The 16,786-nt window shown below is 50.5% G+C and overlaps 1 protein-coding gene across 5 annotated transcripts in view; it reads left to right on the plus strand.

Annotated features, from left to right (window-relative positions):
- Nucleotides 1-3,034: 3,034 nt before the first annotated feature.
- The window catches only part of ZC3H18 (zinc finger CCCH-type containing 18), a 43,186-nt gene continuing 29,434 nt past the window's right edge, over nt 3,035-16,786 (plus strand). For 2 of the 5 annotated variants that reach the window (XM_019979659.2, XM_019979660.2), the window contains exons 1-4: nt 3,035-3,208; nt 9,331-9,905; nt 15,928-16,012; nt 16,699-16,767. In XM_019979659.2, the coding sequence (XP_019835218.1) occupies nt 9,345-9,905; nt 15,928-16,012; nt 16,699-16,767 (715 nt within the window). In that variant the 5' untranslated portion in view covers nt 3,035-3,208; nt 9,331-9,344. Of the gene's footprint in view, nt 3,209-8,238; nt 8,309-9,330; nt 9,906-15,927; nt 16,013-16,698; nt 16,768-16,786 lie in introns of all 5 variants that reach the window. The other 3 variants (XM_070770438.1, XM_019979661.2, XM_019979662.2) reach the window with 3 other exon arrangements.

Raw genomic sequence — 16,786 nt, forward strand, 5'->3', positions numbered from 1 at the left:
AGTCGGACACGACTGAGTGACTTCACTCACTTTGAGCATTCTTTGGCATTGCCTTTCTTTGAGATTGGAATGAAAACTGACCTTTTCCAGTCCTGTGGCCACTGCTGAGTTTTCCAAATTTACTGGCATATTGAGTGAAGCACTTTAACAGCATCATCTTTTAGGATTTTAAATAGCTCAGCTGGAATTCCATCACCTCCACTAGCTTTGTTCCTATCGACGTTTCCAAAAGCCCACTTGACTTTGCATTCCAGGTTGTCTGGCGCTAGGTGAGTGATCACATCATCGTAATTATCTGGGTCCTGAAGATCTTTTTTGTATAGTTCTTTTGTGTATTCTTCCCACCTCTTCTTAATCTCTTCTGTTAGGTCCACACCATTTCTATCCTTTATTGTGCCCATCTTTGCAAGAAATGTTCCCTTGGTATCTCTAATTTTCTTGAAGAGATCTCTAGTCTTTCCCATTCTGTTGTTTTCCTCTATTTTTTTTGCATTGATCGCTGAGGAAGGCTTTCTTATCTCTCCTTGCTATTCTTTGGAACTCTGCATTCAATTGGGTGTATCGTTCCTTTTCTCCTTTGCCTTTCACTTCTCTTCTTTTCTCAGCTATTTGTAAGGCCTCTGCAGACAACCATTTTGCCTTTCTTCATTTCTTTTTCTTGGGGATGGTCTTGATCACTGCTTCCTGTACAATGTCATGAAGCTCCGTCCATAGTTCTTCAGGCACACTATCAGATCTAATCTCTCGAATCTATTTGTCACTTCCACTGTATAATTGTAAGGGATTTAATTTAGGTCTTACCTGAATGGTCTAGTGATTTTCACTACTTTCTTCAAGTCTGAATTTGGCCAAAAGGAGTTCATGATCTGAGCCAGAGTCAGCTCTCAAGTCTTGTTTTTGCTGACTGTATAGAGCTTCTCCATCTTTGGCTGCAAAGAATATAATCAATCTGATTTTGGTATTGACCATCTGGTGATGTCCATGTGTAGAGTTGCCTCTTGTGTTGTTGGAAGAGGGTGTTTGCTATGACCAGTACGTTCTCTTGGCAAAACTCTGTTAGCCTTTGCCCCACTTCGTTTTGTACTCATAGGCCAAATTTGCCTGTTACTCCAAGTAGCTCTTGACTTCCTACTTTGCATTCCAGTCCCCTATAATGAAAAGGACATCTTTTTTGGGTGTTAGTTCTAAAAGGTCTTGTAGGTCTTCATAAAACCGTTCAGCTTCAGCTTCTCAGCATTACTGGTTGGGGCACAGACTTGGATTACTGTGATACTGAATGGTTTGCCTTGGAAACGAACAGAGTTCTTTCTGTTGTTTTTGAGATCGCACCCAAGTACTGCATTTTGGACTCTTTTGTTGACTATTAGGGCTACTCCATTTCTTCTAATGGATTCTTGCCCACATTAGTAGATAAAATGGTCATCTGAGTTAAATTTACCCATTTCTGTCCATTTTAGTTCACTGATTCCTAAAAGGTTGATGTTCACTCTTGCCATCTACTGTTTGACCACTTCCAGTTTACCTTGGTTCATAGACCTAATGTTCCAGGTTCCTATGCAATGTTGTTCTTTATGGCATTAGACTTTACTTCCATCACCAGTCACATCCACAAATGTGTGTTGTTTTTGCTTTGGCTCCATCTCTTCATTCTCTCTGAAGTTATTTCTCCACTGATCTCCAGTAGCATATTGGGCACCTACGGACCTGGGAAGTTCATCTTTCAGTGTCGTATCTTTTTGCCTTTTCATACTGTTCATGGGGTTCTCAAGGCAAGAACTCTGAAGTTGCTTGCCATTGCCTTCTCCAGTGGACCACGTTTTGTCAGAGTTCTCCACCATGACCTGTCCATCTTGGGTGGCCCTACAAAGCGTGGCTCATAGTTTCATTGTGTTAGACAAGGCTGTGGTCCATTTGATCAGTTTTATTAGTTTTCTGTGATTGTGGTTTTCATTCTGTTTGCCCTCTAAGGGATAAGGATAAGAGGCTTATGGAAGCTTCCTGATGGGAGAGACTGGGGGGAACTGGGTCTTTATGGGCACGGAGGGTGGAAAAAGGAAGCTAAGAGGATAGGTTGCTCCAACAAGGGTGCCTTACCTTAGGGAGGGGACAGGTCTTACACAGGGCACCTCCCTAGTGCTGATCAGACTGTTGGGTTGCAGACTGATGGGTTTAAATTTCCACTCTAGGGACAGGCTTCAACATCAGTTAGATTAGATATTAAGGCTTGATAAGTGATTAGATCTTTGACCTGTTGTACTTTTCAACAGCATGGGGATTAGTTTAAAACTTTTAAGCTTTGACATTTAAAGTGAAGAGGTCTCTCAGTCGTGTCCGACTCTTTGCAACCCCGTGGACTGTAGCCTATCAGGCTTCTCCGTCCATGGGAGTCTCCAGGCAAGAATACTGGAGGAGGTTACAATTTCCTTCTCCAAACTCAGTATCAAAAAAATGATTAAATTTTGTGTTGGACTGATTATACTTGATAAAGCAAGAGCTATTTAGTACCACAGAAAGTTTCCAAAATGTTTAAACTTTGCAATTTAAACTCAGTTTTTCGAAAACGATTACTTTCGTGTTGAACTGATATTTAACACAGAAGGAGGTATGCAGTCCCTAGTAAGCAATTTTAAATGTCTAAGTTTTGCTATTTAAACTCATTTCCCGAAAAGGATTAACTTTATGCTGGGGGCTCTTCAGCAGGACTGGAGAAGGTAAGCTCTGAGCCGGGACGTCGCAGGACCCACCTATGCCTGGTCGGATCCAGCGGGAACAGCAAACCGCTCGGGGGGAACCTGCGCCAGCACTTCACATGACTACGCGCCGCGGACACCCTTCCTTGCACCTCGACGGGCGGTACGCGCGCTCTGAGACCTGCCCCAGGGGCGGGGCCCCGGCCGCGCCTGCGCCGTGACTGGTTTGGGCGGGCGCGCCCTGAGGGGGCGGGGCCGCGCGGGGGCGGGGGCGCGGAGGCCGGAAGGAAGCAGGTGGGGGGCGTGGCGAGCGAGGGAAGCCCGCCGGCCCGCAGATAACCGTCGCGGCCTGATGACGTCGCACAATGGCCGGCCCCCGCGGCTAGTGGAGCCCGTTTGTTCCGCCCGCGTCGCGCCTGAAGCCGGAGCCTGTGAGCAGCGGAAGGGCCGAGAGACGCGTTCTCCGCGCCGTCCCGACCCCTGCGAAGCCGTGGCCCCCTATTTGCCCTCGAGCTGAGGTAAGTGGTGGTGGTGGCTGGGAGGCCTGGCCGGCGGGAGAAGGAGGCCGAGGCGGCCGGGCAAGGAGCGTGGCGGAGGTACTGAGCCGAGGCCCGGAGCCTCGCCGCCTCTGCCTCCGGGGAGCACTCCAGGATGCCCCTGGCCGAAGCGTGACTCTCGGGCCCCGGGAAGAGGACGCTGAGCTAGGCACGATCCAGGTTCGGTCCGGGCGAGCTGGCCGGGGGTCCTGAATCCCCCTAAGCTCGAGCGCCTGGCGGCTGCCTCCGCACTCCGTCGTGGGGTTGGTCTCCCGAAGCTGTCATTTCTCTTCCGGGACATTCGCGTGGCACTGTTTTCCGCCCACAAAGATGGGGGTGCGGAAGGAGGCACGCAAGTTCGCCCTCCGGACTGAGGATGGGCTGTTTGGGAGCGTTGAGCTCTCTGGATCCTCCTGGAACTTGCTCCCTCGACTTCCCAGGCGGCACAGGTTGCATCTATTGGCTGTGCCCCAGGACGCACGCCACTCTTTGGAATAAACTTCCCTGTGCCCCTTTGGTTAAAAACCCATTGGATGCCGGGTCATTGCTGGGAGAACCTGACTTAAAAACTTCCAGTTTTACTCCTGCTAAAACTTAAGTTTTCCTGAATACTTTATGACAGCTGAGTTTGCCGGATAGAGTGGTTGATCACTTTATATGAGCTGTTCAGCTCTACATCTGTGAGAGCAGGTCAGTCTTTAGATCCATTTGGGGAGAATGGAAGAAGAGTGCGTTTGGGGGCATAGCAGTGGCTTTCATCCTTTCTCCTTCGTGTTGCCTGTGAAGTGGTCCTGTCCCAGAGCAGAGGTTGGGATTCTCAGGGTGAAGCTGGACCCAGGCCAATTCCTGCTTCCCAGGCAGGGGCATCGTTGCCTGATGATGTTACAGTCTGAGGACAAGTGTGGAACCCACCAGCTCTGGAAACCAGTCACAAGTGTCCTGGAGGCTAGAATTCTCTCCAGTTTTTGGTGGGTAAGGTAGCTTTGTGAAACCATTCCAGAGAGCAAAGGAGGTGTTTTCCTTTTTCACAGATCATCTCAAGGTGAGTGCTTCCTCCCTGAGAAGTCGTTTGATTCAAGCTTAGTCTTTTGGGGATGATGTCTATCACCAGTCTTGACATCCTTCCTTTGGATGTTGTAAATCCATGAAGTTACGAACATGAATTTTAACCAAATGTACCAGAACTTGGGCATTCAGATAGGGACAGCTCTATTAAAAATTGTTGTCCTGAAAAGTTAGACTTGTATTTCATTGGTACTCTTTTGCCAGAATCTCTTTAGAAGTCCTGTTTTGGTAGTAAATATGCAAGCCATAGGAGAAAAATCAGTCTTGTTCAACAGTCACACCACATGTTTGACCCAAAATCATCTTACCTGGCTTGGGAACTCACCTCACTTAACCACACCAGGCTTTGAATGGCTTCCTGCTGACCCACCTTGAGAGAGAGAAGATTTGCTGCCACTGAGAGTGCCCGGGGATTGTTCTGCATGTTCTAAAGTTCTCTGGGAAAGAAAAGTTCCCAAATGTTCTGTACTTTAGCAGTGCCCTTGGAGTCAGGATGCAGCCTTCCAGAACGACCCCTGGAAAATGAGGCAGCACCACTCTGTGTCTCCGTTCCAGAATAGTCTTCTAAAAAGTAGACACTAATTTCAAGTTTGTTTCTGGCATGCAACAGGTAATTTACAACCCAAGGAGACTTTGTGATTTATTTGACAAGCATCTATCAGTCTCCGTCTGCCAGTGTACTACGCTGTGGAGACACAATGATGGACACTGTTATTCTCTTTTCCAAGCAGTTTCACTATCTCATGGATCAAAGGCCTAAAAAGTTATAAATTTTGCCAAGAATGCCCGACGATAGGGTGATTGTCTGAGAAGAACACGCTAAGTAAGAGTTGTGAGCCTGGGATTTGTGAAGACGTGCCCAGAGGACCCTGTGTTTCACTATGTACACTCAGTAGACCACATGTTTTCCTGACTCCTGACACATAGCACTTACTCAGATTATTGCCAAATTGAATTAATCTCGGAATAGGACACTGATGCCCAGAGAACCTGTTAACTCTCCCAGAGTTGGCCTGGAACACAAACTGCATTCTGACCCCCAGCAGTACTTCCCTCCTGCCCAACAAGGTGTCACTCAGGGTGCTTCTGATAAGCAAGTCAGTTCTTTGGTATGTTTTCCTCTGCAAGCTGTTCGCCTGGATGTAGCCTCAGATTGTAAAATCCCAGGAGATTCCACAGGGAGAGAAAAAGTGGGTCTCCTTTCCCCAGGAGAGTGTCAGGGCCACCTACGGGTGACTGTGTCCTCGTATGCCTAGGAAGGCTGTGACTCGTGCCTGTGGGAGTTGTCAGCAATGCCCCAGGTTCAGACAGTAAGTTGTGTGGTAGCCATTTGCTGAGTTCAGAGGACCCAGGAGAGTCTGAGTCCTTCCACTCACGCCCTTCATGGGGGGATGTCTCCCCAACAGACTTTGCAAATGATAATGGCAGTATAGCGTGGTGAGTGTGGGTACCTGATAGAATACTGCACAACATACTCAGGGCAGTAGTTCTCAGTCTAGGGAGGTTTTGAACTCCCAGAAATGGGAGATAAATTGCTTATGTCTAGGTTTTTCTAGGGAGAGGAGCCATCCCCTTCCTCAGATTCTCAAAGCCATCCGTGACAGCACTTGTCCACCTGGATTGAAGCAGGTGCACAAAGGGCCTTTTGCTAAAAACAGCCCTTGAGAGGAGGGAAGATAGCTCTGTGCTTGGGGAAGAGGGTGAAGTGATTTCCATAATACAAACTGGGGGGCTCATTCAGGCTCTGCGAGGACTTCTTTCCACACACCGTCCAGCAGCCTTGGGATTTTAGTTTGAGGCAGCGTTTCCTGTGGTGTTGGTATACAAGTGTGCACCTTTGGGGGATTTTTTTGTTAAGTTTACCTTTAGATTTAAGTGCCTAAGTTTCAAACTTGAGACACATTTAAAATAAGTGGTGTCACAGGTTCGATTTCCGTATGATTATCACTATTTTTTACCTAATAGTCTGTATAGACCATATAGTAACTTTTCCATCTCTGTAAAAAGCTGTCTTTTGGGTTCTAGAAGGGCTCGGACAGGAAGCTAGATGGATCAGCACAAAACTTGAGAAGGGAGAAGAGAACAGCAGACAAATCTCCTGGGTCAGTGGAAGTCCCCGGTTGATGTGAGGGCTGTATTCCAGAACAGAATTTGTAGAGTCATTTGGCGCTCAGGTCCCGTTTTCCTGTAGAACAATGGTGATGTGTGGCAGTTAGTCCCAGGGCAGGTAGCAGGAGCTCATGTTCTGCATCGGGCCGGCTCCAGGACTAAGCAGCAGAGTAGAGACTCCAGCTTGGACTGCACTCAGTGGCCAGGTGACCTCGGTTTCCTTCTCTGTGAGGGGTAGCATTGTTTGTCTGAAGGGTCGACGTGAGGGACTAGATGCAGTGCCTGGCAGAGTAGTAGTCTCACCGCAGGTAGGGTGGCTGTTGATTTTGCTGCAGAGTTGTGAAGACGTGATCGTGCTGAGTCCGTTCTGTGATATGTGTTGGGTGACTGGCCCTTGGGCAGTCTCATGGGGAGTGTTGGACACGGGTGTTGGAAGCCATCAGCTTTGTCTCATCTCACTGCTGCAGTGACTTCTAGAGTGGGTGCTGTTTCCCCATATTTCAGATAAAGAAACTAGAGTCTGGCAAGTTTACGTAATTCGTCCAGGATCCTAAGGCTGGGAGGCAGTGGAGCAGGGATTCGGGTTCTGACTCAGAAGCCCACACTGATCCCCATGTCCCGGAAAGACACGGTCCACTTGCTTGAGTTTGTATATTTGAAGCTAGGGGCTCTTTTTCTTCCATTTCTTAGCCTAGGATTTAAATCCAAGTTTGTCAAAATGCACAGAGCAATTTGGTTGGACCTAATCATGACAATAGAACCTTTTGGCACCTGGGCCCCAGGAATGGTCTGTTATCATGTTACTCGCAAGCAGCCTTAGTGCCAGGAGTGAACAGGATAGTATGCGGCAAGGCTCAAGTAGCAGTTATGTGGATTTTAAGCTAGTTTAAGAGGACATTTAATTTTGGTTCAGTTAAGTTCAGTCGTTCAGTCGTGTCCGACTCTGCGACCCCATGAATCGCAGCACCAGGCCTCCCTGTCCATCACCAACTCCCGGAGTTCACTCAACTTGGTTCCCGAGGTTACCGTTAGACTGTACGATGTGACAATCGGAATTTGTCTGAGGCTTAGTGACCAGTTGTATGTGACTGCCTGCCTCAGGGTCCCGGGGGCCAGCCTGAGCAACTGGGGAGTGAGTCCCTGCCTCTCTATGGAGAGGTTTCTTACGCACAGTGTAGTAAAAGCTATGCTAGGGTAGGCATAGGACATTGTACACCAAGGAAAATCTCATACATTTCATTGATACCATCAGCGAAGGTGGGGCGGGAGGCTGCTGGTTTGCCACTGGCCTCCAACTGGTTGCCGTATGTCCAATGCTGTGTCTGAAGGAGGCGAGGATGTGGGCCCTGTCTTGGTAGCTTTCTCACCTTGCCGGTCGCCCTGGTCTGCCAGAGGGATGTATGTGGTGACAGGCTCTCCCCTGTGCAGAGAGGCAGCAAGATACAGCACTTTAGGACTGACTTTTTAATATTAATAATTCCTTCAATTGGCCTACCTCTGGACAGTGTCGTTAGAAGGCCGCAAAGGGAATCATTTTGCAAGCTGTCTACTTTTAAGTGACTTTGAATGGATTGGTTTGTAAATTCCTTTCACTGCTGACTGTTTATAAAGTGATGAACTTTTAAGTGATTTGTCCTTATGTTTGCTGAATTTTAATAATTTCCGTTATCAGCAAAAAAAATTTTTTTAACTCTGGGTTCAGATACCAGTTCTTGATATGTGCATCTTTAAACGCACGTTCTTCTTTTGAAGGTGTACATTTAAAAGATATATTTTAAAATTTTGGTTGTATATAAATGCATAAATAATTATACAAATATGGGTATGTGTGTTTTCAGGTTTCATCAAGGTACCATGTAACATGACTGTGGCATACATTGTTTTAAATAAAAAGTCTTGAAGACTCAGGTGAATATTAAACCTTTCACTGTTCCTGCTCTTTCACACCAGCTTGATGGTGACCCCCAGCCTGGTGGATGGTCAGTGTTTGCTTATAGGCTGTGTGGTGTTGGTTGGCTATTTGGTGTTGATTTCACACACACACACATGGACACACACGCACACGCACACACACACTCTCTCTCACTCCAGCTTATGCAGCCTGCGTTTAGAACAAATGGGACAGTTTTCTGTCTTTGCACATTAGGCTGGGAAAACCAGGAAGTAGTCAGTTTATAATTAAATCTAGATAGTAAAAATAGAAAAGAAATCTTTTAGGATGACAATCAGTGTTTTTATATTTGAAACTACTGAAACACATATGGTTTTCTGCCAGAGTTGTTTCCTGCAGCATGCCCATCCTGGAAAGGTACTTCTTGAGAATCAGGGTGCATGGAAGCCTTCTGGCGTCCCTTGGTGGCTCCAGAAGGACCTGTGGTTTAAGGATCACCCCCAGTGATTGTGACTTGGCAGTCAGGGCTAGGCCTGGAGAGACGCATACAGGAGCAGAGACAGCCTGCATCCCGGGGACTGTCCGAGGCAGTCGGGTTTGTGTTCCAGACTCTGGGGGCTCCACACAGTGGTCAGGCATGCTGCCTTCTGTGTTGCCACCTTGTTCCTAATGCACATCCTCTTGAATTTCAAAAGAAATTACTTTAAGAGCCCAAAAAGCTATTGCTTGTGGTGCCCATCTTCCTGCTTACTGTCTGATAAGCTTGGGTTGTCCTGGGAGGAGGGGGGCATGCTGGGGCTCTTGCCACCTGGTGGCTCCCAGTGTGGGGCTCAGCGAGCCTGGCCTGGCCCCATGGAGGCCTGGGCTGTGGTGCCTGGTGCCACTGGTCTGCGGAGCGCAGTCTGGGATGTGGAGGAGCCGGGCAACCACAGGTCCTAGCCCTCCTGCAGATCAGGAGCCCTCCTGGGGCCAGGAGACCCGCACGAGATTGACTGGCCCTTCTGCTGGATGCTCTGAGTGTGTTCTCTTTCTTTTGCAGAACCGTGGGTACTGATGGATGTGGCCGAGAGCCCTGACCGGGACCCTCGCTCTCCGGAGGACGAAGAAGAAGAGCAGCAGGGGCTCTCGGATGATGACATTCTGAGGGAAAGCGGGTCTGAGCAGGATCTGGACGCGGCGGGTGGGAGGGCTTCCGACTTGGAGGATGAGGAGAGCGTGGCCCCAGGACTGAGCCAGGAGGACGAGGAGAGTCGCTCCGACGAGGACGACCGGGACTCTGAGGCTCAGGAGCTGAGCAGGGGCCCGGCCAGCCCCCCTCGAGCCGAGGGGGACTGTGCCAGCGACCTGAGGGACGAGGCCTCGTCAGTCACCAGGGACCTGGATGAGCATGAGCTAGATTACGATGAGGAGGTACCCGAGGAGCCAGCCCCCGGTGCGCAGGAGGACGATGCTGAGAAGGCCGGGCCCGAGGATGACGAGGAGCGCGGAGAGGGGGCTCCTGGGGAGGAGGGGAAGGTGGGGGTCCGCACCGTGGAAGACAAGGAGCCCCCGGAAGCTGCCAAGGAGAAGAGGAAAGAGGATGACGACGGGGAGATCGACGACGGGGAGATCGATGTGAGTAGGCGCGGTGGGCGCCCTGAGGAGGGGTCGGGGGGCTGGCGCTGGGGCCCTTGCCCTGGTGGTGAGGCACTGAAGGCACGGAGACGAGCCTGGCCTGGAGTCGGCAGCTGGCAGAAGTTCCACAGACCCTCACTCATCTGTCTGGTGCTGTTCGTTGGATCGTGTTAAAACTTGGGATTATTTTTTTTAAAGCATTTTCTGCCTTTTGTGTGTGTGTGTGTGTCTTTAAGTACTATTTGAGTTAGTGTTCAACTAGAACCATTGTGGATTTCAATTCCTGTTACATTCTTGAGACTGAGGAAACTTCCTTCCAGTTTTGTCTATTATTTTGGCCATTTTTCTCTTTGTCCTCTGCTGAGGGTCTCCGCTAGACCAAGCTTCCTTGGAAGTGTCTCCTCAGGACTGCAGAAAATGGGATTGTGTGTCAGAGCACTTTGACTTTTGACCATCACATTCTTGTAACTTTATTTATATTAATCTGGCCTTTCGGGTTAAGGAGAAGGTATCTGGTAATAATCGTCTTAGTTGTGGGCAGTTGGGCTTTTATGACAGATAATCCTGATGCAAGAACTTCCATCACCATCTTTTAAGAGGTTGAATTCTGGGGAGGGAAGAACCTGAAGTCCTGCTGAGAAATGCTTTTACTAAAGGAGGGGAGAGAGGGACAGAGCAGATTGACAGGACCTGGAGTTTTACTATCCCAGGAAGGAGGTTCTGCTCGTGGGAGAGGCACTGAGGGGAGAGGCGTGAGGAATAGCTCCCAGAAATGCTCTGGATTGCAGAGGGAGGGGGTTGTTGGTTAAGTATGGGAGCTGGATTTGCCTGACATGCTGGCTTCTCCGGCAGCTAGTACATATGCCGCGTCTTGGGGCCATGGTTGTGCCTGGTACTGCTTCTCGAACTTCACGAGAACAGAACTTTGTGGGGTGTTACAAGCTCATGTGTGTAGTTACAAGCTTAGAATTTTAGATCTTTTGTCTTCTCACAACTAAGCGTAGCAGGTGGTCTCCTAAGCCAGTAGGCACTGCTTGTCAGTGTTATACTTACTTACAAGGCTGCTGTCGGGACATTGTCTGTGAGCCTTCTTAGGTTCTGCCAGCTGTGCTTCCCTTGCAGTTTGGAAAATTCTCAACCAGAGGGTTGCCAGAGGAGAAAGAGATGCCACGAGACTCCAGTTAATCAGTTTGGACGACATTTGGGGCAGAAGACAAAATCATTGATGGAGGTTGCCCTTGAGTTTGGTCTCTCAGTTTACAAAAAGAAAAGCTGAGTCAGCGTCCTGGCCCTAGGACGTGGGGCTCCTGGTGACGGGACGTGCGGCCGGCAGGTCTGGGCAGTCCTCCCCCGTTAAGAATGGACGAGGTGCAAGCTCTTCTTGCTTAAGCTGTGAATAGTGCGTAGGGGAAGTTCATTGGCTTCTCAGCCTTTCCATGCTCGCATGCGGTCAGATATCTCCCCACAGGTCCTGGGGGCTCTCCCACTGCACTGAGTTAGATGTGGTGGCCTAGGACATGGCGTTGACCTGAGCTGGCCCAGGAAAACACCTGTTGTTTGGAGATAGCTGGTTTCTTCAGAAACAACATGAGAGGTAAACATCCAGGTTGACTTTCTTGCCCACTTGACCCTAGATGGTTGTTTGGTTTGGCTTGTACCTGCCTGGCCTCTAAAGAGGGCCCCAGAGCCCCGCTGGCCCCAGGCCCAGCTTCATTCAGCCACAGGGTGGCGTGTCCGTCCACAGGCACCCCCATGGGCCCTGCAGTGTGCTGGGCTCATTGTGACACGTGGGGGTGTGACCAGGCAGAGCAGAGCTTGTCGCCCCTCCAGACAGGCAGGCCTGGACAGGGCTGGGCGCTACGAATGGAGACTCGGGCCTTCATGGGAGCCCCTCTGGTTCACTCGTGCCCAGCTGCCTGCATTCCAGGCTCCTCCCCATTCTTTGATCACTTGCTTAGATGTTACGCCCTTTCTATAGGCTCTGCCCCTGACTGTTGTGTCAGGCTTGGTGCCTTTGCTGTGATTCCATAGTCTGAACTGACTGGGTCATCACTGTGTGTGTTCCTGTTGCTCTTTAGCACCCTCACCTCCGAGAACACAAGTGATTTACCCTTCTTTTAACTGAGAAGTACTTTTCTCTGTTGGGGTACACTGACCTGCTTTTTTCCTTTGTAGGCTTTGGGTCACTGGGACAGGTCAGTTGGTTTGGCGGGAGTAGGCTCCCTCTCCCCAGCTTTTCCACTTTCTTGGTGGTTTCCTTGGTAGTGACATCAGTTTGTACAATGAACCTTTGACATTCTTTTGTTTGAACCACGTGGTTTATAAGTCAGGCCTTGAGTGACTTGTACGTGCTTTGGTGAGCTACCTTCAGATACCAGTGTCCTTCTGGAAGTGCCACTTCCCTGCTGCAGTGGGAGGGGATTTTGCAAACAGGATTGTGGGCCAGCTATTTATAGCATCTAGCTTATTTGTGGAGGGGGCCGAGGGTCCCCGCCAAGGGACAGCTGAAGCATGGGTGAACTTGACTTAGTCAGCGGTCTCACCTGTGCTGGCAGCTCAGACAGCTGGATGGCGCGAGCGGCCGTGTGTGCCTTGTGTGGTCCTGCACGGAGCCTCCTCCCTCAAAGGAGCCTTTGCAGACTCCAGGCCTTCCATCTTTGGCCCTTCCATCGTCTCCTCTGCTTTGTGACTTGATTCTGTTTTTATGTCTTGCATGTCATCTGGTTAACAAAACTTTGGCACCTGGAGCATGCCATCCACTTGGGAAGGGGCGGAGTATTCTGTTCCCTTCCTGCTCTGGTCAGTGACTGTTGCACTGGTAGGGTGGCTGCTCAGAGACGGCGGGACAGGGCCCGCACCCCGAGTGGACTGTCCACACAGATCCTCAGGCAGAAGTGATGGCTCTTGGCCCAGCCAGGGATGAACACACCTTGGAAGCCTTTTCTTTGCATATGGGCTTTGTCTTTTCTCATGTTCACTTCTGCCTGCTCCTTTCATATCTGGACATATAGTATCTTCTACCAAAGGATTTAGGGGCTTAGGAATCTGGGGCATTCGCAGCACTGCCCTCTGGTGGGAGGCGGAGAAGCAGCCGCGGAGGCCTGGCCCCAAGGGATTCAGTCAGGCCTGCCGCCTCCCTCTGCTTGGCTAGTGGGGGCTGGACCACTGTGCTTGCTTAGCCCAGCAGCCCAGAAGCTCTGGGGTAGGAAGGCTACGCTCCAGCCAGCACCTAACATGCTGGAACCTGTTTGTGGTTTGTGTTTATTGCTTCGTGCACAGGTCCTGGGTCCCCTCACAGGTGCTGCTCCACATCCCATCACCGATTGGAGACCAGAACATCGTCTCTGGCCCCGAAGGGTGTGCATGCAGGATTATAGACCTGAACTGCTACCTCACTATACAGGTGCAGAACTGTGGGCTCAAGGAGCCCCTGGTTGGCCCGGCGGCCCCTGGGCCTGTGCCCTGGTGCACGTGCCTGCATCTGCTTCCTTATCTGCTGTGGCCGGGGAGGTGCCGGGTTGGAAATGAGTTCTTTTTGTTGTTGAGGTCATACCCCGGCTTTGTGGTTTTGTTTTAAGGAAAATAACCCACACAAAGGAGAAGGTAGAAGTCACCTGTGCTCCCCTTGCTCACATTTGACGTGTTGCCTCTGAGGGGATTTTCTTGTCACGATGCTGATCACCCACCACGTGTGTCCCCTAAGACCTGGGTGGGAGCTCTGGATGCTGGAAGGGTGGGGAGGAGGGCAGGGCTGGGGCTGGGGGGCCAAGTCCACGGTCATGGTAGCAGGAGGAGAACCCACGCCACCTCATGCCCTGTGCCCCATGCATACTCAACCCAAGGAGTTACCTTGTTCTCCCCAGATTTGTAAACTGTAGAGGGGCCTGGCGCAAGCTCCCTAAGTTAGTTGTTGGTGCCCTTTTAGCTGTTTATAGACCCACCAGTTTGCTTCTTGGGACACCTGCTCTCTGCTGGCTCTGCTCTAGGTCATGGGATCAGGGGCTACCCACTGGAATTCCTGCCAGTTACAGCCCTGACCTGGTGCTGGGAGCACCGGGGGGCTGGCTTTAGAGACATCCTTCTTGAATTGTATTAGCTTGAAACCCTTTATAAGATCTCAGAACTCCTTGTGTTCGTCACTCGAAAGGCCATTGTGCTAAATGAATGGTTAGTTGATGATTGAGAATATTCTCCTGCTGGGTGATTTATTGATGCTTTCGTCTGGCATCTGAGAAGTGGCTGAGCTGGGCAGCTGGCTCCTGATTGCTCTTGTGAATATTGAGAGTAACATCTCTGCAGAAACAGATCTCTAACCTGATCGAGTGCACAGGCTGTGAATCTTGGTTTTTTAAAAGCAGTTGCTCTGTGCTCATCATTTCAATTCCTGTGCATTTATTTCCAAACAAAACAGAAGAGTTGAATGAGTTCTGACCTCTCAAAAGAGTTTTGTTTTTCTGATGAGAACAAACAGAATCCGCTCTCAGCTCCGATGTGAGCATCTGTATGACCCGTGACAGCACATGAGGTGGTAGTGTAGGACCCATGCCTGAGGAAAGCAGGAAGGAGGACAGGGCTGGGAGACGGGGGTGGGGGGACCAGGGGGTGATGTTGATCACAGGGTACAAACTTTCAGTTATTAGGTGAATAAATTCTCAGGACCTTTAAAAAAACTTGTTACTTTCTCTAAAAGAAATCATTCTGCTGGTTCTCTTAAGAGAGAGAGCTCTCAGGCATCTGTTCTTTTTTTTTTTACAAAATACTTCTTAATAACTTGGTGTTTTTAAGGCAGAAATTACACAAATATTTAAGCTTTGGAATAAGTCACCTTAAGTCCAGGGTTTGTCTCCAGTGTTTCTTCACTCAATGAAAAGTGTTTATGGTGAGTCCGATGCTGCGCTTGGAGCAACAGCAAAGAAAAGCGAATGGCTCCATCTGATCAGCAGCCGCGGCAGCTGGGGCTGTGTCCGGGGTTGGGGGCTGTGGGGCCTCTGACTCAGGCTGTGTGTTACCCGCCGGGGAGGAGAGGCGAGAACATGGTCAGGCCGGACTCACCGCGGTCACAGAGCTGTGGGGAGTGTGCGGAGGGGTCACGGGTGTGGGTGCCCATCCAGAAGCAGTCCCTAAGGTGAGTGGGACAGGCAGTCATTTGGACGAGGGCAGTGCTCCAGATGAGAGGAGGGTCTCCCAGGCCTCTGCCCTGCTTGTGGTTCCCTTGTGTTGACCACACGAGGGCGCTCTGGAATGGGCTGGGGCCTGTGGACCAGGAGGGGCTCTATCCTGGACTTAGCATCTTAACTACATCAACAGGGCGCTGGATCCCTGTTCGGGTTAGGGGCCATCCTGGGCTGGGGTTTCAGCTCAGGGGCACAGGTTGGGGGCTGGGGAGAGTGCAGAGCAGTGGTCCAAGTTGCTCTCTGAAATTCCTGGAGGAGAGACCCACCCCGACTGTGGTCTTGAAACCCTCCTGCATTATAAAACCAAGGTTAGGAACTCTGGGCCAGAACAGAAAGAGAAGGCCCAGGTCTAAGCTGAAGCGGATCTGCTTGCTGACCTGAGTCGCCTAAATTACCTCCTCCTCAGCCCTAGACTTGTAAATTAGAGAAAGTGCCTCGTTTAAATGACACAAAATATTTTGTCCTATAAATTTTAAGTGTAAAAAATATTAAAAACCTGAAGTGTGGCCATTTCCTGCCCAGAATTGCTAATTAAGAGAACTGTGATGACAGCCTGGCCTGTGTCGCACGTCACATACATCACAGAACGTTGTTTCTTGGTGTTCGCTGTGACGTGGCAGTCTGTGGGTGAGCTTTGATCATCCCCATCGCCCGATGAGGAGGAGTCTCAGGTTTGGAAGTGTGTATGAACGTGGCCACGTGAGTCGCGTGGCTGTACCCTTTCTGGTTTAGGGAGTGCCGTGTGCATTGGTAGGTGTCCCTCCCGCCTCGTCACCTCATTCAGATGAGTCTGTCTTGTTTGTCAAGATGACACTTTCTTTGTCTTGATGACACTGTCTCTGTTTCAGGACGATGATCTGGAGGAGGGTGAGGTGAAGGACCCCAGTGACAGGAAGGTGAGGCCTCGTCCCACCTGCCGATTCTTCATGAAAGGTAATTGTCTGCGTGAGGGGCCTCTGTGTGGCCCATTGGTGTGACCTCGGCCATTCCCGGGACAGAGGTGGTGGTTCAGCCCTGAGCCTGGGCAGGGCTGTTCTCGGGGCCGCGGTGACCGTCTGTGGTGGTAGCAGTGGCAGAGCCTTGCTCTCAGCCGTGGGCCTTTCCTGGTCACTCTTGTGCCTTGCTCGGAGGGCAGCCAGCCTGCTTGTTTCGCCCTGGGCTCCAGCCCATCCGCCCAGCACAGACCCGTGTCTCCACTGTAGACAGCATCACTCCTCGTCTGAGTGGTCCTTTTTCTAAGACCACGTGCCCCAGCCGCCAGTTGTGACATTTCCCAACTCTGTAAGGAGAGTTCCCGCTTGTTACCAGGTGTCAGAGGCTGGAATGGAGCCTGTAGAAGGGTCGGCCTCTGAAGGCAGCAAGGCCCCTCGCTCCTGCAAAGCGGACGGAGTGAGTTGAGTGGCTATGACAGAGGTGTGACAAGGGGCTCTCAAGCCCAGGATGCGTGTGTCGGGGCTGCTCCGGCACAGCGCCGTCCGGCATGTCTGTGATGGAGCGGCCCCTTGCACCAGAGGAAGATCTTCTGCCCAGGCTTGCTGTGACCCTAGACACCTCGCGCACTGACCCAGCCTACCTGTGCAGCCTAACGTTCACGAGAGCTTCCTGTACTTCTTTTCCAGATGTTGTGACACCATTGTCCACTCCTCCACCAATATCAAATTCCATACCATTCAGAGGCCAGGTTAAAGGTACAAAATATATGATATT

This window comes from Bos indicus, chromosome 18, assembly GCF_029378745.1.
Source record: "Bos indicus isolate NIAB-ARS_2022 breed Sahiwal x Tharparkar chromosome 18, NIAB-ARS_B.indTharparkar_mat_pri_1.0, whole genome shotgun sequence".
In the NCBI taxonomy this organism is placed as follows: Eukaryota; Metazoa; Chordata; class Mammalia; order Artiodactyla; family Bovidae; genus Bos; species Bos indicus.